This window comes from Loxodonta africana, chromosome 18 (assembly GCF_030014295.1).
Source record: "Loxodonta africana isolate mLoxAfr1 chromosome 18, mLoxAfr1.hap2, whole genome shotgun sequence".
NCBI lineage: Eukaryota > Metazoa > Chordata > Mammalia > Proboscidea > Elephantidae > Loxodonta > Loxodonta africana.
The window spans coordinates 35,881,424-35,907,306 of record NC_087359.1 but is presented as its reverse complement, the minus strand read 5'-3'; the positions used below and the strand labels follow the sequence as shown (position 1 = coordinate 35,907,306).

Sequence of the window (25,883 nt, the reverse complement as noted above, 5' to 3'; positions counted from 1 at the left end):
ACTGTGAGCCCAGACTGAACCTGTATGTTCACTCACTCCGTGTTGACTCTGCATACCACAGCTGCCACTGCATGCACACTGCAGGCTCCTGTCATGCATTGCACAGCCCTCATCACTGCCATCCACTCTGCACCCCATGGCTGCCACCCCAGCCGCCTTTCTCGTTGCCATGGCCCCAGGGGCCCTGAGAAAGGCACCTTCCTCTCCCCCATGAATTGTGAACCCCAGTCCCCCTTGTAAGAGAAGTGGCTCTGACAGAGCTGAGGATGCAGGTGGCTGAGACTAAGATGATTAAGGGCAGCCTGACTTGCTGAGCAACAGAACCCCACCAGAGCCAGTTAGAATCCCACACTCAGAAAGTGATTCTGCCCAGTACAAACTGGGCTATGAACACAAAGGCTCCTCCTGACACACACACACACACACACCTCCACAAGAGCAGGCTGTGAAGATGGAGCCCCACCCTAGGAGATGTGGGAAGGCTGTGGCCCCCGCTGGTAAAACTGGGCTAATGACAGCAGGGGAACTGGTGGGGCGGGGGGGTGGGGTGGGGAGTGGGTGCTAGGGTAATTAGAGCTCTGCCTGGTGCTGGGAGATCCTGAGATGAAAGGGGCTCTGGCGTCACTGGGATGGTTTTATGTCCATGAATGCAGGTGTGTATGTGTGTGTGCATGGGGGGTGGGGTTAGCACAATGGAGACCTCCCTTTTGGGAAAGGGGGTCCGTTTTTATACAGTCCACCCTCCTCCTTAGAATGGCCCTGGTACCTTTGGGTTTTAGTGGGGGCAAACATGGGAGAAAATACCATCCCTGTCAAACTGGGAGTTGAGGGGGTATGGCAAGTTTGGCCCCTCCCCGAGCAGCGGGGTCAGATTGTTGGGGAAAAGGCTGGTGACAGTGAGATATAAAGAGCGTATTTTAGAAAAGGGTGACATTTCAAAGGGGAGGCTGCTGATCAGTAACGTTAGAAATGAGAGGGGAGGGAGGTAATGGGGAATGAGCTGATAACCCCTAAAAGGATGACTGAAGTTAAAAGAACCTCAGGGGTCACCTGCCCAACCCTCTCATTTGAGGTTGAAAAAGCTGAGCCCTGAGAGCGGTGGTGATTTGCTCAAGGTCACACAGTGAGGTACCGGCAGAGAAGGGACCCGAACTCTGAAATGAACTCGAAACCTCCAGGCGTTTGGTATTTAGGCTTTTCCCCCCTATTTAGGAGGTGCAGGAGGCCCGTTGGCACTCTCTCCCAGGCCCCCCCGCCCCCATGGTGCAAACCGAAAACCCCGAACTGCCCAAGCAAAGGCTATTTTTTAAAAGACATCTTTTCCAAAATCTGTCAGCAAGTACCACTCCTGCAGGAGCCGCCTGAGCAGGGAGGGCGCATCTGAGAGGGCGGGGGCCGAGGCGGCCGAGGGGCGGCCGGGCGCTGGCGGGGGTCCCGGGGCGCGGCGGGGGGCGGGAGGCGGGGGCCCGCGGCGGCGCGGCGGCCTGCAGGGAGCAGCCGCGAGCCGGCCGGGCGCGCCGAGCCCGAGCCCCAGCCGGAGCGGGGCGGGGGAGGGAGGAGCCAGAGCGGCCGCCGCCTCTGCTGGAGGAGCCGCGGGGCCGCCACACTCGCCCCCCGCCCCCCCCCGCGCTCACTCGCACTCACACCCGGGCGCAGGAGGCGGGCGGCCGGGCCCCACTGGCCCCCCATGGACGCCCCCGGCTCGGGGCGCTGAGACCTCCTGGTCGCTGCCCAGCCCGGTCCAGCGCGCCACGCCGAGGTAAGGGGGAGGGAGCGAGGGGGCATTAATATGCAAATGTATCGCGATTGATTATGCAAAGCTGCGGGGCTCTAAGGCTAGCTCCTAGGCGGTCTGGGGGCGCCCAGGGGATCCGGTTGCCAGCCACCGCCTTTCCCGGCGCCCCAGTGACCCTGTCATAGCCCGGGCGCTTGCAACTTACGCCCTGGGGAATGGAGGTGTTGCTGGGAGGTCGGTGGGCCCCGGGGTTCGCCGGTGGAGATGGCGTCCGGGCCTCCCCCTCTAGGGCCCGCCCGGCCTCTGTCCGGCCAGTCTGCTGCGCATTCCCGGGTCGGGCCGGGCTGCTGGCCGGCCGGAGCTCCCCCGCCCGCCGCGCCGCTGTTTGTTTACGGTGCGCCGGAGGCCTGCCCCCCCCAGCCCCCACCCCTAGCCTCCGAGGCCGAGTGGCCATTGCAAAGCTGCCTCCGGCTGCGGAGGGCAGTGGGAGTGCGGCGGGGGGGCGGGGGGTGGCCTTGCACGGGCGCGGGGAGAGGGAAGTTCCCCCTCCCACTCCACCCGCCTCTCCAATTGAGCATGGTTCTCTGGTTGCAACACTCCTAATTGCAAAAACGCGACTGGGGGGGAAAGTGTGTGTGGGGGGTTTGTGGTCGAGGGTCCCTAGGAGATTAGAAGCGTGGCAGGTTGGGATGGCTGGGGAAGAGAGGGAGCAAAGGACTTGTGTGTATTCTCCCTCCTTGCTTTCTGCTCCTTGCAATGGGTCTCTGATGCCCCTTCTCTGTCTGGAGCCTCCCTTGTCCATGTGGAAGAAGAGGCCTGCGCGGGGGGGCAGATGATAGGGACAATGGAGAGAGCCACCTGCTTCAGGGGTGGGGTGGGGGCACAGAAGAAAAGCCAATGCTGGCTGGAGGGGGAGGGGATGAAGGGGGCTGTTGTCCTAGATGAGGGGGGCAGCGAATGTGACATGCAGACACAGAAATATGCCCACACAGATAGCCACATGCACACCCAGGGACACCCAGGCAGATTCAAGGACAGGAGCTGCTGGACACACCCACACGGGGACAAGAGAAGGGGCAGGCTGCCGCTGCACTGTGGAGCTCAGAGGGGTAGGACACACCCACGGGAGACCAAGAGCAGGGAGAGCGACCCATGAACATACCCACACACAGGGTAACACAGAGATACTGTCACACTCAGGGGCAAGGAGGAGTCACTGTCACAAGCATGCATGCACACAGAGCGTTGCACACAGCTGCACAATTACAAAAGACCCCGTCACTCACAGGCACACATGTGCTCACATAACCCCAGTCACACAGACATCATCTCCCGCCGTGACAGCCGCTGTCACAGAAATGCAGTTACACATCAACACATGTACACAACTTAGCAACAAGTATTTTCCTGGATTCTTACTGTGTGGCTCTGGGGTTCTGTATACAGCAAAACTCCTGCTCCTAAGAAAATTAAATTCACCTTTGTGAAAAGACTTTCTTGCATCATGGTACAAGGAGGCAGGCATTCAGGATAACACGTCTTCAGTCTCTATTGATTGTCTCCTACCACCCTCCTAGCTCCTTGAGACCTGGGGGAATCACTTCAACAGCTCTGGTTACCACCCAGAGCCTAGCACAAGAAGTCCTGTAAATATGTGTTAATTGACTGTGGGAACTGCAGACACAGGTGCACTCATTTGCACAGTCCCACCGGCTCAGGTGCAGACCCAATTCACAAGCCCAGGCCCACACAGTCTCAGGTCCACCCTGACAGTCGTGTCCAGACAACCCCAGATGCACACACTGCAGCCCATGCAGTCAGACACACACCTGGATACCCACAAAATCACAGGCTTTTTTCTCCTGAAACTTCCTTCTATGTCTTCTTTCCTTCTTCCTCTAGGATCAGCCACTGAGTTTTAAGGGAATGGACTCTTTTTTTTTTTTTTTGGAGGGACTGAGAAACAAGAGCAAAGAGAGTAGGGGCAGGGAGGTTCCAGAGGGCCCAGTCTTGGGTCTGAAGCAGTGCCCAGTGACTTCTAGCAGCTGGGATTGTCCTGAGTGCTGGGGGAGGGGGTGTCTTGGGGAGAGCTGGCTCCTAGGGAGTGGTCCTCATCCCCACCCTAAAAGCAAACTGGGGGATCTAGCTGCCCCTGCTGTGGATTATATGCCTGGGCCTTTCCTGGGGACGCACCCTAGCCCCCAGCTGAGTTCCTGCCTCCCACCATGAGTTGGGCCCCTTTTCCCACCTCGGCCCTTCTGTCCAAACTTGGAAGCTTTCCTTAGGAGGCCGTATGCTGTTGAGTGTCTGGGTGAGTGATGTGTATTTTTGACTTGGAATTTGTAACTCTGTCTCTCTTTCTGTTGCTCAGTCTTGCTGCGCCTGATTCTCCCTCTCTCTCTGTCTTTCTCTGCCAGTCTGGAACACTCTCTCACCCTGTCACTACCCCATCCTTGTCTCTGTTTCTGCCACAGCCTCCTCTCTCAGAGCTGGGAACTGGCGGTGATGTTCTTCATACTTTTCCAGTTGTTAATACTCAAACTCCGCCCCTGCGCCCCGCCTGCCCTGCCTCTGGGGTCAAGTAGAGGTTGGGGTGGGGGGTGGGGGGCTCAGCTGGCTGCTCAGGACATCCTGCGCTTCCTTAATGCTACAGCTGTGGCTGGCCAGTTTGGGGGGGCTGGGAATGGGAAGGAGGGAGGTCAGCTGCTGCCCATGCTGACCCCTCAGCTGGGGGGCTCAGCCAGGGGACACCAGCTCTGTGGAAGCCCTTGGTTTGTAGCCTGCAGCTAGCTAGGTCCCAAACAAGCCAGTAGGGAGCCTCACCTACACTGACCCAAGCTAGAAAATAATGACCCCCATGGGCAGTGGTGGGAGTTGGCACGACCTGGCTGAGCTGGGTCCATGGCAAGACTCACAATGGCCTTTCTCCACACCCCTGGCAGCTGAGACCCACCTCAAAGATGCCCAACAGCTGTGTCCTCTTTGCCCAGGCTCGGGGCCTGGTTCTGAGGATACAGCTGCCCAGACCATGTGCAGGGCTGAGTGAGGTCCACTCATCCATGAGTGCAGGCACCAGCCCAGAGGGGGCAAGAAGGGCAATTTCCAGAGAGGGAATTTGAGCAGGGGACACTGGGGCAGGAGGCCCAGAGCCCAGGGGGCACCAAGCATGTCTGGCCATGCTCCCCTCTAGCCCTGACCCACTTGGATGAGGAGGCACTGGTAGTGATTATATTATGAGGAATCCATGTGCCAGAAGGGGAAATTGAGGCTTGGCCACAAGGAGCACATAGCTGGATGAAAGAACAAGGTATTGTTCCTCTAGCAGGTAATGTGGTATAATGGTTGAGAGCTGGGATTCTTTTGGGTGCTAGACTGCCTGGGTTTGAATCTTAGCTCTGCCACTTGCTGGTTGTATAACCTTGGGTAAGAGGCTTAACCTCTCTCTTCCCTTATCTATAAATTGAGAATGATAATATGTACTTTATTTGGCTTTTTTAAGGGTTAAAGGACTTAGAATATACAAAATGGCCACAAAAGTGTCTGATACATAATAAGCATTGATGAGGAAAGAAGCCTGTGGGCCTGGGGTCCCTGGATTTCTTGGATATGCTATATGGAGAACTGGATCTCCTAGACATCACAGGAATGGGGTAGGGAGTGGCAGTGGATCCCCAATCTCCAGCCTCCTCATCCTTCATGTTGCCTGTCCTGTCCGTACGCACCAGTTTTTGCAGCCTGGAGCCAGTGTGTAGAAAAGAGCAGCTGCCCAAGGCCGCCCCTCTGGACTGCCACCTCTTCTGCCCCTCACCGTTTAGCTGCTTCTTAAAAGGAGCTGCTGACATCTCAGCCTGGGATGCATCTCACTAGCTAGGGGCACTTGTGTGACTGTGTGGGCATCACTGCATCTTTTTGGGACTAGTCTGAGGCAGTGAGGATAGGGGAGAGAACTAAGCAACTGGGGAAGCAGGCCCCTCTCCCTCCCCTCTCCCTGCTTGAGCATAGAGTACTGCACTGTCTCAAGGACGAGGCAGGGCCTTTTCTCTCTCTGGCCCCCTTCTTCTCTCCTGGGGATCCAGCATCCCAGCCACCTACCATTCGTTGCTCAACCAGGACCCAACCCTGGCTGACGGACTCCAGATTCCCCTCCTCTGCACGGAGGGGGCATTAGTGTGAAAAGTGTGGCAGAGAGAAACTGAGGTATTGAGTAAGGACCAGCCTGGTGGGTTCAGCACCTTGGGATGCAGGGTCTGTTGTAGGTTGCTGCTTTCCTTCTGGGAGCCTGATGATAAGGATCCATGAGGAGCCCCTCTCCTTAAATCCCTTTTATCAACTCCTCCCCTTCTATGAGTTAGAATCAACTCAGCAGCACTGGGCCCCTTCAAGGTGAAGCAAGGGCAATGGAGATGCCCAGAGGAGAGTTAGGGAGCTCTTCTGAGTGGGGGTCTAATTTCAACTTTAGTCCTCTTAGCTCCAAAGGTGCTTGGGGAAGCTTCTGTGCCTCTTGGGGAGGGAGGTAAACGTGACCATGGTGGAAAGAGCCCGGAGTTGGGGGATGGGTTTTTGGCATGCACCAGTGGTATGACTTTGGGCTTCGGGGTTTCATCCTTTGGAGACAGTGATCCCTACCTCACTAAGAAAACCAGTAAAACCAAACCAGTTACCTTCAAGTCAACTCTGACTTAGGGCAACCCCATGTGTGTCAGAGTAGAACTGTGCTCCAAAGGGTTTTCAATGGCTGATTTTTTGGAAGTAGATCACCAGGCCTTTCTTCCAAGGCACCTCTGGGTGAACTCGAACCTCCAACCTTTGGTTTTGCAGCTAAGCCTGGTATCCATTTGCACCACTCAGGGACTACCTCACTCAGAGTGAAGGTTAAATAACATAAGGTGAGATAAGGGCCTTCACCACACCTGTGCTCAATAAATGTTGCATGCTGGCATGGTAAACAATGCCCATGGATTCTGCTCTCTTCTCCCAGGGCCTGCACACTCCAGGGTGGGACACACTCCAGAGAGACAGTTCTCAGGCTCTTGCTGAGTCATCTGGGCCTGGTGTGTGGTGGGTACATGTGGTCCCCACATTGGTGCTGCCTGCCTTTATTCCGTGGTGCAGAGACTGAGGTGCTGTGAAAGGGGAGCTCTCTCAGAGGAAGGGTCAGAAGTTTTCTGGGGTAGACCTGGGGAGTGAGATGGAACTGATTGAGGCCCAAGAAATGCTATCCTCTCCCCTGCTTTGGGGGCGGGGCAATCAGTCTGGGGACCTGGAGTTGGGGGTTAAAGGTTAGTGCCAAAGACACAGCCACACCACCCCCCAGCTGTGGCAGAGTAGCATGATGAGATCTAGACCCAGTCTCCTCCTCCTCTTCTTTGTGGTCCATCTCTTTTTCCTCCTCCTCCTCCTCCTCCTTTCTTGAAGAGATGAGCTCTGTCTCCCAGAGCCTTGCTCCCTGTTTCATTTTCTCTTTTACCCAGGCATGCGGGCGGGGGAGGTGCACGGGGGCCCCGAGGCTTTGGTGGCTGTCGGCATTTTTGTACACATCAGTGAGTGGGTGTGTTGTGCGGGCATCCATGTGTGAGTGTTTTTGTGCATGTGTGGGCTGGGAAGGACTCTGAAGAGCTGCTGGAACGGGTACCCGGAGCCAAGTGGCTCTGCGCATGCGGGGTGAGTGTGCCTGTGTCTGCACGTGTCCATGTGTGTGCCGGAGACTCAGCTGCATTCGTTTGCTCGCACGCGCGAGCGCTCTCTCGCCCTCTCTTTCTCTCTCTCACACACACACACTCGCGCGCGCGCACACACACACCCACCCTCCCTCTCCCTCTCCTTCTCCCCTTCTCTTCCTCTCAGTATCTCCCTCCCTCTCTCCCCTTCCCCCTCCCTCTCTTCCTCTCTCTCAATGTCTCCCTCTCTCGCTCCCCCCCTCTCCCCCTTCCACCTCCCTCCCTCCACCCTCTCCGTCTCTCTCTGCCTCTGCCAGTTCTGCTTGGGCGGGGGCTCCACCTCCCTGGGGTGCCTGGGAGAACATCCCTGCCTTCCCATTCCCCTCCACCATTCTTTCCCCTCCTGGGCCTTGTTCCCTAGGGCTTGCAGGCAACTCCTCTCTGTTACCTCTGAAGAGGGGAGTGGGGAGGGAGGACCCCAAGCCCTGTGCCCATGATGCCATCTGCAGGGAGCGCCTTGGCCCCATGACATTCATGCCTCCAGCTTTCAGCTGCCCCAGCTCCCAGCTCCAATTACCCGCTGGCTGCTGGGGGGAGGGTGGGGGAATGTGCCTTGCCCAGCTTGGGGTGCTCCTGACTCTGACTCTTGGCTACTGGGATTTCCTGCCGCCATTCCTGAGGGGTGTTGGGGTAGGAGGCATAAAGGTCTTTGGGCTAACAGGGAAGGGACTGAGCTTTTGTGAATAGGTATGGCCACAACCATCCATTTGTAGGCATGGGGCGGAGGGGGCAGGGGGTGGGGAGGGGGTAGACATGTCTAGGGAGATGACCTCTAGACCTGGGAACCCACCTTGATGCCTCAGCAGAGCTGGCCTGAGGTGAAGGAGGAGGGAGAGGAGAGCAGCAGGTGGGTGGGGCTGGGGTGGAGGGGTGGGAAGCATGGTCTTTGATGTTAATACTGGGCATCTGGCCCAAGTCAAGGCTGCTGTTTATGTCTTTCTTTGACCTGCAGGGGGGAGTTTCCTGTTATATTCTCTTTTTGGGGGGAAGAGGATCCTTTGTTTAAGTAGCCAATCTACCCCTTAGGCCATCTCCCCCACCCCATCCCCCATTCTCTAGCTGCCAAGGCCCCAAGTAGCTAGGAGACCAGACACCTAGGTCACTGCCCTTAACCTCCAGAATCTGGTCTCATGGGGGCCCAGAGAGAGCCCATCAAGGAGTACTGCCTCTCTCCCTCTCTTCCTTACCTCCCCTCCCCTCTCCTCCTTCCCTCCATGGCTGCCAAGCTGGTGCTCAGCGTCTGTGTGTACTCCTCTGCCATCTCACACCTGCCAAATAGTACCTTCTTCCCGCCTTCACTCCTCTCTTTCTTGGCACGAAGATAACAATTGGGTGGGGCAGCCCTGCTCAATTCTTACCTGAGAATAGAATGGGGGGTGGGTATGTGTCTGGGAAGGAGACAGAGGTCCCAGCCCTAGAGATGCATCTGCCCCTCAGCCCTCAATGGGGGCCATGTGTTGCTGCTGTAGCCTCCACCAGCCCACATCTTCTCAGGGGCTGTTGGTGTTTGGGCTGCCCGTGGGAACCCACATTGGCACTAGTGTCTGCACACAGATGCCTATGTTTGCCTGAGCATGCCCGTATGTGTCTGGGCCATAATGGCCACCCAGGCCCCTTACCATTTCCCTTCTTGGCTGCTATGGTGTAGAGTCAGGGCATCAATGCCAGAGGAGTGGGAGTGCGTGGGGGCAAAGGGATCTCCCCCCACCCTAGCAGCAAGCAGAGGGGAAGGGGAGAGGGAGGTGTGAACCTACCCACAGCACTATTAATAGCCCACATGCCAGGCCACCAAGAACCAGCTGTCACCGTGGAAACCATTCCTAGTCTTCCCTCCCCCCAGTCTCCATGGGTGGGACTTAGGCAGGGCATGAAGCACCCCCCCACCCATAGTTCTTTGTTACCTTTCTCTTTTTGTCTCCCCCTCCTTCATTTGTCCCCCTCTTTATCTGTCCTCCTCTCTACCTCACCCCACCCCCCGTCATATCCCCCATCTCATGGCTCCCCCTTCTTCCTTTCCGTTTACATTGTCATCATCCCTGGCTCAACCCCCTACCCCCACATCCCTGCCCCATCTCTTTTCTTTCTCTTTGTTCTTCCCTCTCCCCATCCTTCTTCCCCTCTTTGTCCATTGTCCCCTCTACCCCTCTGCTCCTCTGTCCCCTTTTCTCTGCCCTCTGTGTGGTATGTCTCTGTCTGTGTGGCTGGCAAGGAGGAGGGCTGGGCATTCTTCAGAACATTAAGGACAAAGTTCAGGGGCCCTAGACAGGTGGGCCTGAAGCCAGGAGCAGAGGCCCAGGAGAGCAGAATTGTATAGAATTCAGGGCTAGATCTGGGAGGCAGAGATTCCCCTCTGACAACCCAGAAATCCTTACGGGGTGTCCCTTGGGTTCTCAGGACTGTGGATCAGGACAGACCAGCAGTGGGAACCTGGCCTGGTGCCAGTGGATGCCGCATTGGCCTCTTGTCCCTGTCCCCCCATCGCAGAAGCACTTAAGCTTAATGAAATGCTTCCCCCTCCTTGGGCACCTTGCCCACACCGCCACCCGGCCGCTCTTATCTGACAAAGAGGGAGTGGGTGGCCAGGCCAGCAGACAGGTGGGTCTTGCTGTCCGGCTGTCCAGCCTAGACTCAGAGCTCTGTAGCCCCACCTCTTTCACCTCTCTAGGGCTGAGTCCCTGCCTCAGAAGGGGATTGCCAGGAAGGAGCTTGTGAAGTTAAGCAGGACTCCTGAAGCGGGGGAAAGAGGCTGCCCTTCAGGGTGGGTATCCCTGCCCCAGCCCCCATCCCAGCTGACCTTTTTCTGCCCACAGCTAACACAGGCTTATGTGGTTTGTGTCTCCCTGCCTATTGGGCCTTCTGCCTCAGCTCTGTGTCACCTCAGAGGCCTAGGTATGTCCCTGAAGAGATGACAGGGAGTTCCCCAAGGGCTCCAGCTTCTTGCTAGGTGCCAGGCAAGGGTGCCCTAGGCAGTGAGGGCAGCACCTTGCTCCCCTACCCACTGCCAGGAGCTAACCATACCCTTGGCTGCACCAGACTGGCACCAGGGCCCAATTCAGCTCAGCTCAGAGGTGGGGCGAGAGAGCCTGCTCCTCCCCACAGCGGGCACGTGCAAGCCCTCGGCAGTACCCAGACACATTTGGAGTTCAGGCTGGGCTAGGGAGGGGGAAGGGAAAATAAACATGGTGGCTTAGGTTGGCGCTGCCCCAGGTTTGCCTAGGATGGCAGGGAGCGGGGGTCCAGAGCTACGGCCTGGGGGCAGGAGCTGCCCAGGCCATGTGGCTGCTGCTGGGGTTCCCTCCCTGGCCCACAGTTACTGGTGCCCATTCCCACACACCCTGGCCCTCTGTGCCTGCCCCCAGGGCCTACTCCCCAGGGCTGCCCCTCTCTACATGCCCACTCCTGTGTCTGCCTCCTCCCCTCCCCAGGGGTGCTTGGGCCTCCAGCTGGCGAGTGGATTTTTCCAGCTTCTGTAAACAAGTGGTGGCAGCATGCCAGGCGGGCAGGAGACAGGCGGGGGCAGCACCGCAGCCAGGGTGTGCCAAGCACCGAGGCACAGCCTGGGGGGAGACAGGGAGACACCCAGACCCAGAGAGAGAGACACATTCAGAGGGAGACAGACTGTGCAGCGAATGAGGCCTGGATAGGCAGGGATAGAAGTGGGACTAGGCGACAGAGAGAAAATAGCCTTCTCTTGTCCAGCCCAGCCCCCATGACTACCAAGCCCCCTGCCCCTCACTGTGCTGGCTGAGAACAGCAGGCCCCAGTGCCCAGCCCCTGGGCATCCCCACCCCCCTCCACCCCTCAGGGCTGGCTACGCCATTATAAATTTATAACAGGAATTTCTCCACAAGCCAAGAAAAACTTGACCTACTTTCTTGACGGCTCCCTGGGCTAAGGCTCCCCGCTTGCCCCCCTCCCCCAGTCTCCTATCCAGCCCCCAGTGCCCAGTTCTGGCCTGGGGGGGTATCAGAGGCAGAATGGGCCCTCCTTCTGCACTCCTCCCCACACGGAGGCTTGCCTGGATGCAGAGGCCCTGTCCTGTTGTCCTGCCCTGCCTAGTATCCTGACTTATCTCCCTTCTCCTCCCACCCTGGCTCCTTATCAGTTCCTGGGGGTCGGGTTGGGGGGGGGGCCCAGGGGTGAGATCTCTGGTGCAGTGGCCACATGATAGAGGTTGTGTGTGGGGAGTTGCACCCTTTGTCCCCGTCCTACACCCACACCTGCCTGTGTGTACACACACAGTAAGCCCCAGATCTGCAGCCTGGGTTGAGAGGTGCTGTGTAGATGGAATAGTGGGCCCAGACTAGCACTGCCCTGGACTCCAGGTAGTGGAACAAAGCTAGCATTAGAGCCAGGCCACTAAGTTTAATCCTTGAGCCACCTGCTTATAGCTATGTGAACTTAAGTAAATGATCAAGTTTTCTGATACTCAGTTTCCTCATCAGGAAAGTTCTGATGCCCACTTCAGAGGGCACGTATTATCTGCTCAGTCAATGCGTGTTCCCTTTCCCCTTCCCCTCACCATCCTGGTAGGTGGCAGCTCAGCTAAACTGACTGGGAAGTCTGGTCCTCAGACTGGGAAGTGTGACCTAGGACCTTGTATGGGAAGCCGTGGGGTCCCTGGGGGGCCAGGGTTGAGGAGTCATAACTTGATCAGCAGCAGGTGTGGTCAGCTCCCCACCACTGTTAGTATCTCTCTCCTTGAGACACTAAGATGGGCATCTGTGGTCCCTGAACGTAGTCCTCATACCCCACCCTTCCTTTACTGGTTCTCCCAGGGCCTAGGCTGAAAACTGCTCATCCCTGATCCCCTTTTGCCCCTATAATACTGATGAGTTTTAGGGAAACAGCTAGAGGGGTGGTAATAGTAGCTGACGTTTATAGATACTTATTAAGGGCCTGGCACTTGATAGAATGTGAGGATTGAGATGTGGTACACGGTACACAAATTACCTCATTCCTTTCCTCCATCCCTCTCCATCTCCGGAGTTTAGGATATAAGTCTACAATCTTGTTGGCTAATCTAAGAGATTACCCTGTTCCTTCCCTGGGGAAGCATAACTAGGTTACCTGTGCCTGCCCACCACGCGCTTCATCATCCTGTTGTGGACCTCAAGAACCCAAATTGCTACCACCAGAGGAATCCCCCCCACCATGGAACCTTCTTACCCTTTCTCTTTCTTTTCTCTGCAGGGACTTCAGGACAGGACAAGACACTGAGCCTACTCCCCAAACCCCAGCCCAGGACACCCCTACAAATCCAGCTCACCCCCTAGCCCTCCCACCTGCCACTCCCTGGCCCCTCTCACTGCCCGCCCCCCTTGGGGCGCAGGGCATGGTGTGAAGGCCAAGTGCTGAGGCAGGCACCATGGGTGCTGTGCCCTAGGGCTTGGGTGGTGGGGGGTGGGTGGCCTGTGGGTGTGCCGGGGGGGCCTGTGTGCCCACCCCAGTCTCTTGGCGTGCTGGAGTGCATCCTGGATGGAATTGAAGTGAATGGAACAGAAGCCAAGCAAGCTGGAGTGTGGGTCAGACCCAGAGGAGAACAGGTAATAGGCCCAGGCAGTGGGCATGGTCACTTGGCTGGGCATAAGGCCTCCCTGACAAGAACTGAGCTCAGGCCTTTTAAGCACCTCTTGGGAACGGGCTTGAGGCCAGCAAGCCTGCTGCCTACCTACCTTTTCCCCAGGAGATGAGGTCACGTTTAGATGTGGCAGGGAAGTAGGCACCTGGGTTCAGAGATGCCCATATCATACGCCTATGATATGGAGCAGAGTATTCAGGCAGCAAGCATATGGCTCTACCCTTGACCATGCTGGACAGTCTCAAATGCCCCCCAGTGTCTCCTCTGCTACTGCTGCCCTCACCTGAGCATGAGGTATCCAAAAGGCCTTGCCACCTTCCTCCTCCCCCTACCAGCCCATTCACCATCTGACCACAAGTGTGTTGTCCACAGGCCCTGGTGCATGTAGCATGACATTTCAGGGCACATGCACCAGTTACTATTGGTCACAGCTCGCGTTTGTATTGGAACCTATTGGGAGCCCCACAAACTATTCCTTGTTTATGGGGAAGGGCGGGTGCTACCATGAAGCTCCTCCCAGGAAGGAAAGCGCAGGCCAACTGTGAAGGTTTACCCCACACTACCCCACACGTGAAGGTTTACCCCACACATGGGGAGGCATCTGCCCAGCACACACAAGTAGGGATGGGTTACCTGTGCTCTGCATTGTCCTTGAGGAGCCCAGAGGGTCTCTGCCATCAGCACCAAGTGGCACAGAGTTCTGTCCCAGTTGGCATAGTGCCCCAGAAGCTGGGTACAGCTTGTGCCTATGGCCGGAGAGAGGATGGAGGAGGGGTGCTCTGGGGAGCAGTGTGGCTGTTGCCTAGGAGACCAGATCCTGAGCCAGGAGGCCTGAGGCCTGGCCAGGCAAAGCCCTGGGGCCCAAGACTGGGTCCCTGGAGGGGTGGAGGAAGTGGGTGGGGCTTGCAGTTTGGTGGGCCCCCCAGGGAACCCCTACCCCAAAACCTCACCCTAGGCGAGACTCTGAGAAGGAAGATCTGGCCTGTCCTAGTGCGGCTCCGACTTGTAGTTCCTGCACCTCCCTGCCCAGGCATCTGTAGGTCTGAGAGAGTCTGTCCCAAAGGGTTGGAGAAAGGCGGGAATGCCCTTTCCCGGTCCCCCTAGGGTTGCAGCCCCTCCCTCCCCCGCCTCCCTCTCGTCTTTGTCCCCTCCCCCATGTCTCTGCGCCACCTTGTGGCTGTCCCTGGGACTGCACCCAAAGGCTTCCAGGTAGGTAATCTCTGAAGAGGCCAGCTCTACTGGAGCCTAGGTGGCCCGGAGTTCCTCCCGCACATACCCCCACCCAGTAGACCAGAAGGAGATCCTGACCCTCCAGCCTTGTCAGAACCAGACAGGGGTAATCCCCAGGGGGTGGGGAGCACAGGGCTGTCTGTGATTGTGACCCTGGCCAAGGTCACTGTGTCAGTGTGTTGGGAGCTGTTTTGGGCTCCAGGAGGAGGAGCCCTGACTATGCTACATGCCAGGGTGGGTGTGGGAGGTTATACAATCCGTGCATGCATGTAGAAGGGCTTATGTAACCTGTTGGGGGGGGTTATGTAACATGTATATGGAGCACCAGGGTGACATATATGTGCAGTGGAGGAGGGTTGCTAATACTTGGAGCGCAGGAGCTCAGGGTCCTTGTCCTGGCTCTGTCTCTAGCATGCGGTGTCACCAGGCCCAAGTGGGACTTTGGTTTGCTGCTCTGTTAAATGGAAGCCATGGACAGCGTGATTCTGGAAGGACTTTCCTGGTCTTTCATTCTTGGTTCTAGGTGCTGGGAGCTAGGCACTGTATGTTTTCAATCACTGTCAAACAACATGTTCACAGTGGGAGAGAGGGGGTGGTATTGTTAGGTGCCTGTCCAGAAGGTTGTGTATCACATGACTATACCCTAGAAGTCATATAACTCATTTGAGAATGCCCTAGAAATTGCATAGATGTAGATAGATCCTGGTGCCTATTTATCATACTTGGATTTATACTGAAGGCTGCATAGTTATTTGTATGTGCTTGTGTTGTGTTGCATGTATGTGTGTGTGCATGTTCTAAAGCTTACGTAGCTTTAAGCATGTCCTGGGGACACCTCCAGCGTCTGTGTCATGTACTGAAGGTTGAAGTATGTGGATGTCCTTTAGATTATACAGCAGAGTGCTTAATGTTCTGCAGTGTGTGTGTGTGTGTGTGTGTGTGTGTGTGTTGGGGCCCTAGAACATGCTTGTGCCCCAGCCAAGCCCCTTATCTCTGTCCCCTGCAGTGTCCAGATAGCAGGACCTTTCTTAGCTTTGTCAGCTGACCTGAGGGTGGGGGTAGAATGAGGATACAGATGGAGGGAGTTGGGCCTGGGGGGTTGTATAAGCCTCTCAGATGAGAAAGGGGTTTCCCAAGGACTACTCTGTGATTCCACCCACTTTGTCCCCATCCAGTGCCAGGTCACCAGATGGAAAGCGAAAAAGAAAGAACGGCCAATGTTCCCTGAAAACCAGCATGTCAGGTGAGCTTGGTTGAGTGTGCCCTTCCTCCCTGCTCCCCAGCCAGCGCTGGCCTCTCCTGGGGTCTGACACGCACCAGCAGCTTCTGTGGGGGGATCCTCTCAGAGGGCTTGGGATAGACTTGTCCAGGGGTAGGAGGGCTGATGTGGCGCATGAACCAGGCTTTGAGGATGAATTAGGTCAGGAAGGGCCTCTTCCCTTCTCCCATAACCCCCATGCTGAGTCCCTCAGCAGAATCAGGGCCTGGAGAGAAGAGCCATGGGACTGCATTCTCCTGAGAGAAGTGCTGATATTTGCTTCTGCCTCCCACCCCCCCATCCCCTACCCCTTGGAAAGCCAGGCAGCAAAAGCCCAGAGTGGGCAGCCAGAAGGACTGGGATTCTTCATATTCATTAAAAAAACAAAACAAAAAAATCAGTTGCCATCAAGTTGATTCCAACTCATGTCAGCCAGGGAATAGATATGATGACCTGTGATGTGTTCCCAGGATTCTCCTTGCAGACAACCCTTCAGGGAGGCTGGGTGAGGGCATGGCCAGAAAGGAAAAGATGGGGGATGGGGAAAGTACAGGAACCTATCTGCTGGGACCCCAAGCCATGCCTGCTTGCCTCCCTCCCTCCCTCCCTCCCAGGGTATATCCCTAGTTACCTGGACAAAGACGAGCAGTGTGTCGTGTGTGGGGACAAGGCAACCGGTTATCACTACCGCTGCATCACTTGTGAGGGCTGCAAGGTATGGACCAGCCGGCTCCTCCCCTCCCCTACCGCCTGAGCCCCTATCTCACTCCCTTTGAGGCCCTCAGTACCTGGCATGATAGAAAAGCTCTATAAACATGTAACCTCAAGCCCGCCTGTAATACCATCATTTCTCTTTTTGCACTCATTCATTCATTCATTCTTTTGTTTGTTCATTCATACATAATCCCTGCTCTGCCACTCATAGGTAATTTGCTTAACCTCTCTGAGCCTCAGTTTCTTCACCTATAAAATTGGAATAATCATTCTGCCTACCTCATAGAGGTGTTAAGAATGAAATAGGATAGTTCACATAAAGTGTTTAAAACAGTGCCAGGCGTGTAAGAAACACCCCAATAAATGCCAACTATTGCCCAACCGTTCAGTGCTCCTGGCCTTGTATTAAATGTGAGGATGGAGAGTATATCCTGTCCTCAAGTCAGAGAGAGACAGACTGGAAACAAATATCAGTGTTTTTCAAAATGAGGCTCATGGACTGCCTACAATGCTAGATAAAATGCAGATTCCCAGGCCCCATCCCAACTGTAATCAGAGCCTCTTGTCGTGGTGCCCAGGAATCTGCCTTGTAATGGGCTCCCCAGTTGCTTCTGATATACCCAAAGAGGTGAGAGCCTCTGCTGGGGGTCATGGTGGGGGCACAGATAAGAGGATGGCAGGTTCTCCCTGTGTAGAGGGGACAAGGTCATAGACTTGGGGTGGCATAATTAGATTTTCTGTTGGTAATTTCAGCCTGCATGGCTTTTCCCAGATCACCACCTCCTGAAAAGGTGGGCCCTTCCAGGAAACAGAATTATTCAGTGTCAACTACACCAAGACCACCAGGATTTACTGTCCCATGGCTGTGTCCCTGGAACCAATACAAGCAGTGTAGTGTAGAGCAAGGGTCCTCATGCTCAAGGATATTAAATCCCCAGGGAACATCTTGAAAAGACAGATGCCTTGGCCCTACTCCTAGAGAGTCTGATTTAGCAGGTCTGGAGTGGGGCCTAGAAGTCTGCATTTTTGGTAATTGCCTTAAGTGATTTTAGTGCATCTCAGAATCTGAGAGCTCAGACCTTGCTGTTCCATATCTGAGGCCCAGCTCTCGCTCTTCTGCCCATTAGTCATGTGACATTGGGCAAGTTGCTTTATCTCTCTAAGCTTCAGTTTCTTAGCCTATGAAACCAAAAACCAAGCCCATCGCTGTTCAGTCAATTCAAATAGATTCTAACTCATAGTGCCCTATAGGAAAGAGTAGAACTCTACCACATAGGGTTTCCAAAGCTGTAATCTTTATGGAAGCAGACTGCCATATCTTTCTCCCATGGAGTGGCTGGTGGGTTTGAACCACTGACCTTTCAGTTAGCAGCCAAGCTTAAGCACTGCACCACTAAGTCTCCAGCCTATAAATGGAACAATAAGAGTTCTACGTCATAGTTAAATGGCATGTCACATAAAAATGCTTACAGTGCTTGGCACATAGTAAGCATTCAGTAAATATTGGCTATTTGCATTACTACTACCATCTTGGTTCTTGAGGGTTTTCCTTTGAAGAAAGGGCTAAACCTGGTATATATAATTGGTGAAATTTTTCTTTTAAAGCTACTAGAGCATGTACCGAAATGTCTTTTCTTAATTTTTTTGGTCTCCCTATTTCACGAATTCCGCCTACATGGGAAACTGACAACATACAGGAAAATGATTTTGTGGTCACTGTTGTTTTTAGGGTCATTTAGCAAGTTGGAAAGTAAAGTATTAATTGGACTTCCTAAGCTCCTATTCCTTCAGACCTCATGGCACCACACACTATCCCCAGATCCGAGTCTCCCTACTGCAGTCATCATTCTTGGCCCTGCCATCACCACTGCCCAGGTGCTTGGGGCGAGGGCACTCGTTTCTAAGGTCCCTTGCCCTGGCAGAGCCCAGTGATCCTGGGCTAGCTGTGTCAAGAGGACCCCAGGTCCCCTCACTAATCTCGCCCCCTGCCATCCCCTGTGAACTGTATGGTTGATTCAGGAAGGGGAGGTTAGGATCACAACATGCTCGTCTTCCCCTGCTCCAGGGCTTCTTTCGCCGCACAATCCAGAAGAACCTGCATCCCACCTACTCCTGCAAGTATGACAGCTGCTGTGTCATTGACAAGATCACCCGCAATCAGTGCCAGCTGTGCCGCTTCAAGAAGTGCATCGCTGTGGGCATGGCCATGGACTGTAAGGGGCTTGGGGGGAGGGAGTTGGGGCAGGTGCCTGGGGGTTGGGGTGGGTGAGGGATGGCAGCTCCCTTCCAGGGTACCCTTAGGGCCCATAGGGCAGAGTTCTAGTCCAGGCCAGCTGATGGTAGAGTGTCCAGAGTCTTGGACCCTGCTGCCCTCACCCTGGGGAAGAGGAAGGAGGATTTCTCTATGAGACCTGAGCATGGGCCCCAGTGCCCACCTGCCTTTCACCACTTAGCACCTTAGAGAAGCAGTTGTTGGATAGAAAGAATTCCTGAGCACCCTACTCAGCACAGTGTTCCTGACTTCCAGGGAGGACACCCTACTTCTGGAGCTAGGGAGTAGGTGGCAGGGCTTTCTAGTAACTCAATAACTGTCAGCTGTCACCCATCCATTTAGTGTTCCTGGCAGGTATGTATGGCTACTGTTGCCATAACCTGTTAGACCAAAGGATAACATTCAGGGGTCCTTTCTTCAGAACCAGCCCAAATTGTGGGTCAAAGTATGGCCCAGTGATTAGTCATGATCCAGGTTGTGCCACCCAACGGCTAGGTGATTTGGGGAAGTCACTTAACCTGTCTGGCCCTGAGTCTCCCCACCCTGCATACCAAGAAGCGTAGTTTCTGAGAGGATTGTGACGAGGAGAAAAATGAGGTCCTGGGTGAGGAGTGCCACGCAGAGGGCATCGTGTCTCCATTGACAGTGGTTCTAGATGACTCGAAGCGGGTGGCCAAGCGCAAGCTAATCGAGCAGAACCGGGAGCGGCGGAGGAAGGAAGAGATGATCCGATCACTGCAGCAGCGACCAGAGCCCACTCCCGAAGAGTGGGACCTGATCCACGTTGCAACGGAGGCCCATCGAAGCACCAATGCCCAGGGCAGCCATTGGAAGCAGAGGCGGAAATTCCTGGTAAGGGGAAAAGGAGCATGGAGGAAGGGGTAGCAGCCAAGGGCCAGAGAGAGGGTGGTGAGCCCTGGCTCAGAATCTTGCCTCTTCCAGGAAGCCTTCTTAGTTTAATCCAAAGTTGATATTCTCCATACCTTGGCAGAGTTGATTTGGTATACCTGTATATGTGTCGTTGCTAACTGGGTCCTGCCTTTCCTATCCAATTGGAAGCTCCATGAGGACAGAGCTTTGCCTTCCTCATAGAATTTCCAGTGAGCAGGGGCGGCATTTCCTCCTTTTCCTGCCCACAGTGACTGGGAGGAGAAGGTGAGGACACAGTCATGTAACAGTATTTTGGAGCACCTACGGGGTACCAGGCATTGTATTAGGCCCTGGCAAAACCAAGTGCCAAGGGCATGGTCAGCTCGGAAAGAGACAGGAAGTTGGTTTGTACATGGTGAGGGAGGGCAGAAAGTTGGTGCCTGGTTTCTGGTGGAGTGTGCCAGAAGGTGGAACATGCACTAAAAGCATGAGCTCTGATACCAAGCAGATGTGAACGTAACAGTTGGGAGTCAGACTGCCTGGGCTCAAATCTTGGTTCTGCTGTTGACTAGTTGTGTGACCCTGGGCTTATTATTGCACTATGCATCAATTTCCTCATCTGTGAAATGGTGATAATTATATCTTCCTTATAGGGTTGTGGTGAGGATTAAATGAGATAATATATGTAGAACATTTAGCCTAATACTGAGCCATATATTATACATGCAATAAGTACAGTTGCTATTACCATTGTTATTCTAATTATTGCTACTGCTAGTACTGTTGTCATCATTATTATTAGCTGACTTGGAACTGCTCTGGTAAATCCTCTTCTAAAAAGGCAGGCTAAGGAAAAGTCTTAGGGCTGGGGCACCACAGTCCCTGGATACCAGCATTCCCACTTCCCCAAGCTGCCTTGGAGCTCCCCCTGGTGGGCAGGGAGCCTCAGTGAAAGACTGGAAGGGGTCTGCAGCCCCCGCTAACCTCCATCTCTCCTAGCCGGATGACATTGGCCAGTCACCCATCGTCTCAATGCCTGATGGAGACAAGGTGGACCTAGAGGCCTTTAGCGAGTTTACCAAGATCATCACCCCGGCCATCACCCGTGTGGTAGACTTTGCCAAAAAACTGCCCATGTTCTCCGAGGTGAGTACCAGGTGGGAGAAGAAATGTGGAGGGAAATCTGGGGCTGCTCCTTAGCCAACCCAGTCCCAGCAGATGCTCACTGGAGGTTCTCGAGACGGGGAAATTCCTGTAGGTTAACACATACCCTAACACACACACACACACACACACACACAAACACATTGGGCCAGCTAATTCCTAAGGAACAAGCTGGTTTCAAATGTCCGACTTTCCCCCTAAACCTGTATAGCTGTCACAACTCTAGCCTCAAAGTTCTCCTCATTTTAAAGAGCACTAAGTCTGGAGACAAGCCCCTTAGACGGCACAAATAGTTAAGCACTCGGCTACTAGCCAAAAGGTTGGTGGTTCTAACCCACCTAGGGGTACCGTGGAAGACAGGCCTGGTGATCTGCTTCCAAAAGGTCAAAAGCCTTGAAAACCCTTTGGAGCAGTTCTACTCTGCACACATGGGTAGCCATGAGTTGGAATTGACTTGACAGCAATTAACAACTCTGGAGACAGGCTGTCCTCCTGGCTGTGTGACCCCCAAGACCTTGGTGTCCTCTTCTGCTCAGTGGGGATAACGATGGGCTATAACTCATAGGCATTACTCTGAGTTTTAAGTGAAATTGTGCATGTACTTGGCCCAACACAAGGTTAGGTACTCAGAATGCCTGTTACTGGCTGAAGCCAGTGGTTGTCTGGCTAGCCTTGCAGCTCCCGAGAGCCCCCAAAGAGGAGGCCCAGGGGTATGGGAAGGTGCTGAGCATTCCTGTGGCCCTGCCACTCCGCAGCTGCCTTGCGAAGACCAGATCATCCTCCTGAAGGGGTGCTGCATGGAGATCATGTCCCTGCGGGCAGCTGTCCGCTATGACCCTGAGAGCGACACCCTGACGCTGAGTGGGGAGATGGCTGTCAAGCGGGAGCAGCTCAAGAATGGCGGCCTGGGCGTAGTGTCCGACGCCATCTTTGAACTGGGCAAGTCACTCTCTGCCTTTAACCTGGATGACACGGAAGTGGCTCTGCTGCAGGCTGTGCTGCTAATGTCAACAGGTACCTGCTGATTGTCTGGGAGGGCTCAGAAGCTTCCAAGGACCTAGAGCTTGGCTGCATCCTGGGCCTGTTGCTCTCTTCCTTTCTTAACATTGCAGTCTCTCTCTGCTCCTCAGTTTCTCTGTCCCCCAAACCCACCTCTGTGTCCTCTAATCCCATCTCTCTGCTCTCCCCGTGGCCACCTCTCTGTTCCCCAAACTCCTCTGTCATCCAGGCCCACCTCTGTCCGCCCATCCCCTGCTTGCCAGCCATTCTCCCCTTTGCTCCCCAGGCTCATCTCTTATCTTCCAATTCTGCCTCTCCGTTCCCTAGACCTTTTGCCTCTGTTCTTTCTCTCTATTCCCCGTCCCCCTCTTTGTCACCCCCATCCTCCTCTTTGTCACCCACATCCCCACCTTGTCCCCATCCCCTACTTTCTCCCATCCACCTTCTGGCATATACTCCTCTCTGTCTCTCAATGACACCTCTTGTCCCCCAGTCTCCCCTCTCTGACCATCATCATCTTCTGCCCCCATTCCCCCCCACCTCTCTGACCACTCTTGTTCCTCTCTGCCCCCTAGTCCTCCTCTGTCTCCCAGTTTTCTCTCTTCCCAGGTCCGCGTCTCTGTCTCTTTGTCCTCCCTATATAGCCTCTATGCCCTCAGGCCCCTCAATCTCCCTCTTGAGCTTTAGTCCCTGAGCTTGTCTCTGATCCTCCCCTGTGCCTGCTCCCATGTATACCCCTTGGTGGATTGTTCTCCCCTCACCCTCTTTGGCTTCTCCGCCTGTCTCCCCTCTCGAAGCCTCACTCCCCATTCCCATGTCTCACCCCCTGGTTTCCCAGTCCCTCGGCCACTCCCCCCTCACACCCTTCCTTCCCCACAGACCGCTCGGGCCTGCTGTGTGTGGACAAGATCGAGAAGAGTCAGGAGGCGTACCTGCTGGCATTCGAGCACTACGTCAACCACCGCAAACACAACATTCCGCACTTCTGGCCCAAGCTGCTGATGAAGGTGACTGACCTCCGCATGATCGGGGCCTGCCACGCCAGCCGCTTCCTCCACATGAAAGTCGAGTGCCCCACCGAACTCTTCCCCCCACTCTTCCTCGAGGTCTTTGAGGATCAGGAAGTCTAAAGCCTCAGGCGGCCAGAGGGTGTGCGGAGCTGGTGGGGAGGAGCCTGGAGAGAAGGGGCCGAGCTGGGGGCTGAGGGAGACCCCCCACACCTCTTCTCTCCTTCCTCTCATCCTCGGATAGATTCAGCTCCCACACACACCCCCCACACTGCCCAGGTCCCTCCTCAGACCCTCCAGCCCTGGGACAGGGCAAACAAATGAACCTGCTTTGAAAAGGACAGTCTGGGGGCTGGGGGAGACCGGGTCCTGCAGTTCCTAGGACCCCGTCCTCTAATAAGGTAGAGGAAGGAAGGGAGAACTAAGAGGTGACAAGCCATCTTGACCTTAGGGGAAGGAGGAAGGTGAGATGGGGGAAGATGCCCTCAACTCACCACCACCCACACACAAGAGAGAGCCCCTCTCCAGTTTCTTGGCCTAGGTTCCCCCTTCAGGCTGTGGGCCTCTCTACTTTCCCAGATGCCTGGGTGCAAAGAAAGGCTTGGCTTGGCTCCTCCTCTGGAGGTTAAAAATTATAGTCATTCTAACTGCACTTTGGAAACCAAGCAAGGGGAAAAGAAGATAAATGAAGAAAAACTAGACAGAAAAAGACAAAAAGAGCGAGAGATAGAGAGAGAGATGATATTAAGTTATTAACCGTGGCTGGCCAGAGGGGAGGACCCCCCTTCCCACCCCCATGCACTTTGAGAGCTGCCCTTTCTTCCCCCAGATCAGAGGGATATGCCCCCCCCACACCAGATCCCCAGTGGTAGGGCTGCCGATCAGAGCTGTGAGTTAACACAACAGGGTCCTGGCCACCCCATACCCCTTGCCCTGCCCCCTCCCTCTGTGCCCCTTTGGCACCCCTGCCCCAGCCCAGTACTCCCTATGCTCTCTGCCACTTGTGCCCGCTGAGTTCCATCTACCTCTCATGCTGGATGCCAGCTGGCCCCTCACCAGCCTGCCCTGCCACTCGCACAGCTCCCCTTTCAAGTGCCCAGCCCCGGAGGCCTCCCTCTGTCCTCCCACCCCTTCCACCTTGGCACCCACACGGGAAAGACTGTGGCTCAAGCTCCCTGCCCTCCTCACAACCTGCAGTATTAGCTATAATCGAGATGCTGCTGCATGGGGCGGGGGTGTGCGTGAGCTTCTCCCAGAGCCCGCACCCCTTTAAGACCCTATTTCCATCTGTCTTCTGGGCTCTCTCTTGACACCTCCGCCCTGCTCTTCCCCACGTTCATGCAATGCACTAACCAGACCCTGGGCGGGCAGGCACCAGAATGGGGGTGCTTAGATAAATGGCACTTAGTTGGGGCCCTGGGGGAGGGGGAGCTGGTGCTCCTCATTTCTTTGCAGCTCTTTAGGCCAGCCGCCCCTCTGCCCCAGGGACCCCTTTCCCTCTTCTTTTCTCTAATTCAGGGACTTTGGCTTGAGCCACCTCCCACCCTCCTGGTGAGGAGTGCTCTGTTGGTCTGTACTTGGGTGAGCTGCCCTCCTCCTCCTCCCTTTGGCTATAGCCCACTCCTAAGGGGAGAGAGGGAGGGTGGAGGTGGCCCTTCCAAGGTGGGGAGGTGGGGAGGGCCAGAGCAGACCAGAGGGCCCTGGGCTCACGGCTGCATGTCGGCAGGGATGGATGGGTGGACATAGATGCCCCCGGAAGCCATGGGGAATGGGGCAGGGGGGTGGGGGGAGGGGTGCCAGGGCTTCCTGCGCTTTGCACTATTGGGGCAAAAATGTCTTAAACGGTGGGGAACCTGCCATCCCACTCTGACCCTCAGCCTGCCACAGCCCCCCCCCAACATGCACACATACATGCACACACGCATGCAAGGGAAGGTAAAGCTATGCTGCCCATCTGGGCAGTCGCCCTCCCCCACCGTTCAGGTGTTCCCGCAGGGTGGAGGGCCTGGAGGAGCATCCAGTGTCACCTGTGCATATGACTGCCCCGCCCGTCTTGGGCCCGGTGTGCTGCCCGCTGTCTTTGTCTCTCTCCTCTCTCTTGGGGTACTGATCCCTTTATTACTCCAGTCCCATGGGCAAGCCCTTATGTACCTTCCTCCCACCCCTGGGGGCCCAGTGGAACTCCTGACCTGTCTGTTGTCTCCCTCATCCCATCATCCCCACCCCCACCCTTCCATCCCATTCTCAGCCATGGGCATGGTGGGAAAAAGCCCTTGAAGAGGCTTGGTCTCTGATAGGTGTTTGGGAACCCCTTCCCCATCACTCCCTCCCCCATCATATGAGCTGTGATCCCCCACTCCACCCCTGACCCTCCCCCATCACTCTTGGTGATGCGGGGTGTATGTGTGTGTTTCTCTGCGTGTGTGAGTGAGTGCACGTGGTGGGGGAGGAGCAAGGGAGACTCAGGAGCTCTAGAGAGGCAGCTGTCCCAATCCCTGCTGTGGAAGTGGGGGACAGGGCCCTCTCCTGGGGGCCATTGGTGCTAATGAGGGGGATGGCCTTGACATGGGTGCTTAGCAAGCCTCCCCCAGTATTGGCCCGGGGCGCTAGGGCAGACAGGATGGGGCAGCAGGTGCAGTATTGGGACGAGGGGCCACTGGGAATAGGATGAGGGGTCCAGGCCAGGACAAGGGGGTGTCAGAGCCATGACCACTACCCCGCCCCCTCCACCTGCCTCTCCATCTCAGTATTCCCCCTCCCATCACTCATAACACACATACCTCATCCAGCCTCCTCTCTGCTCAGACTTGGGGAGGGTGGGGGAGGAGGAGCCCCCTACCCCTTCCCCTGGTGGCGGGTCTCTAGGGCTGGGAGAGGGCAGGGCGTGTGAGACAGACACCGTCCATAAGGGGGACAGGACTTCCTGCCCCTGGGAACTCCTGGGTGGGGGGAGGAGGACACTGCCCAGAGGCGCTACTGAATGTATGAGAAGCTGGTGCTGAGGTAGGGGAGGGGAGTTGTGGCCAGAACAGGGAAGGAGGTGGTAGGTCCCTTCCCCAGGGAGGGGTGGGACCGGTAGGGGTGACTTGGGGGGCCTCCTACTCCTGCCCCACGTTGACAATCAGTATGTCTGTTATGTGCGATTTTTCACCCCGTTGTGTTTTGGGTCAGGATTTTAAAGAAAGATATTTTTATGGTAATTGTTGCTCGTCTATTTTACTATATATTTATGTAATAAATATATGATGAAAATAACCCCCTCGAGCACCCCCCTTAGACTTGCGTGATGCTTCCCTGGACCCTCCCATCTGCTGGCAGAGTACCCACCCCCCAAAC

The 25,883-nt window shown here is 55.5% G+C and overlaps 2 protein-coding genes across 2 annotated transcripts in view; one reads left to right on the top strand and one right to left on the bottom strand.

Annotated features, from left to right (window-relative positions):
* Window positions 1-1,957, bottom strand: part of MED24 (mediator complex subunit 24) — a 31,683-nt gene extending 29,726 nt beyond the window's left edge. Inside the window, exon 1 of the mRNA XM_064271112.1 lies at window positions 1,941-1,957. The gene's annotated coding sequence lies outside the window, so the exon portion shown is untranslated. The remainder of the gene's footprint in view (window positions 1-1,940) is intronic.
* On the top strand, window positions 1,629-25,802 carry THRA (thyroid hormone receptor alpha). The gene is made up of 9 exons (XM_064271118.1): window positions 1,629-1,759; window positions 12,646-12,998; window positions 15,439-15,506; window positions 16,136-16,236; window positions 18,301-18,448; window positions 19,154-19,359; window positions 20,377-20,523; window positions 21,297-21,555; window positions 22,420-25,802. Exons 2-9 carry the CDS (start codon window positions 12,946-12,948, stop codon window positions 22,668-22,670), a joined length of 1,233 nt encoding a protein of 410 aa, XP_064127188.1. The 5' UTR covers window positions 1,629-1,759; window positions 12,646-12,945; the 3' UTR covers window positions 22,671-25,802.
* The last annotated feature ends 81 nt before the right edge of the window (window positions 25,803-25,883 follow it).

Bases quoted from the DNA above. Each gene is read 5' to 3' on its own strand.
- THRA (XM_064271118.1), top strand. From the start codon at position 12,946: ATGGAACAGAAGCCAAGCAAGCTGGAGTGTGGGTCAGACCCAGAGGAG. The intron at 16,237-18,300 runs GTATGGACCAGC...CCCCTGCTCCAG, and splicing joins TCACTTGTGAGGGCTGCAAG to GGCTTCTTTCGCCGCACAAT. The intron at 20,524-21,296 runs GTGAGTACCAGG...GCCACTCCGCAG, and splicing joins AACTGCCCATGTTCTCCGAG to CTGCCTTGCGAAGACCAGAT.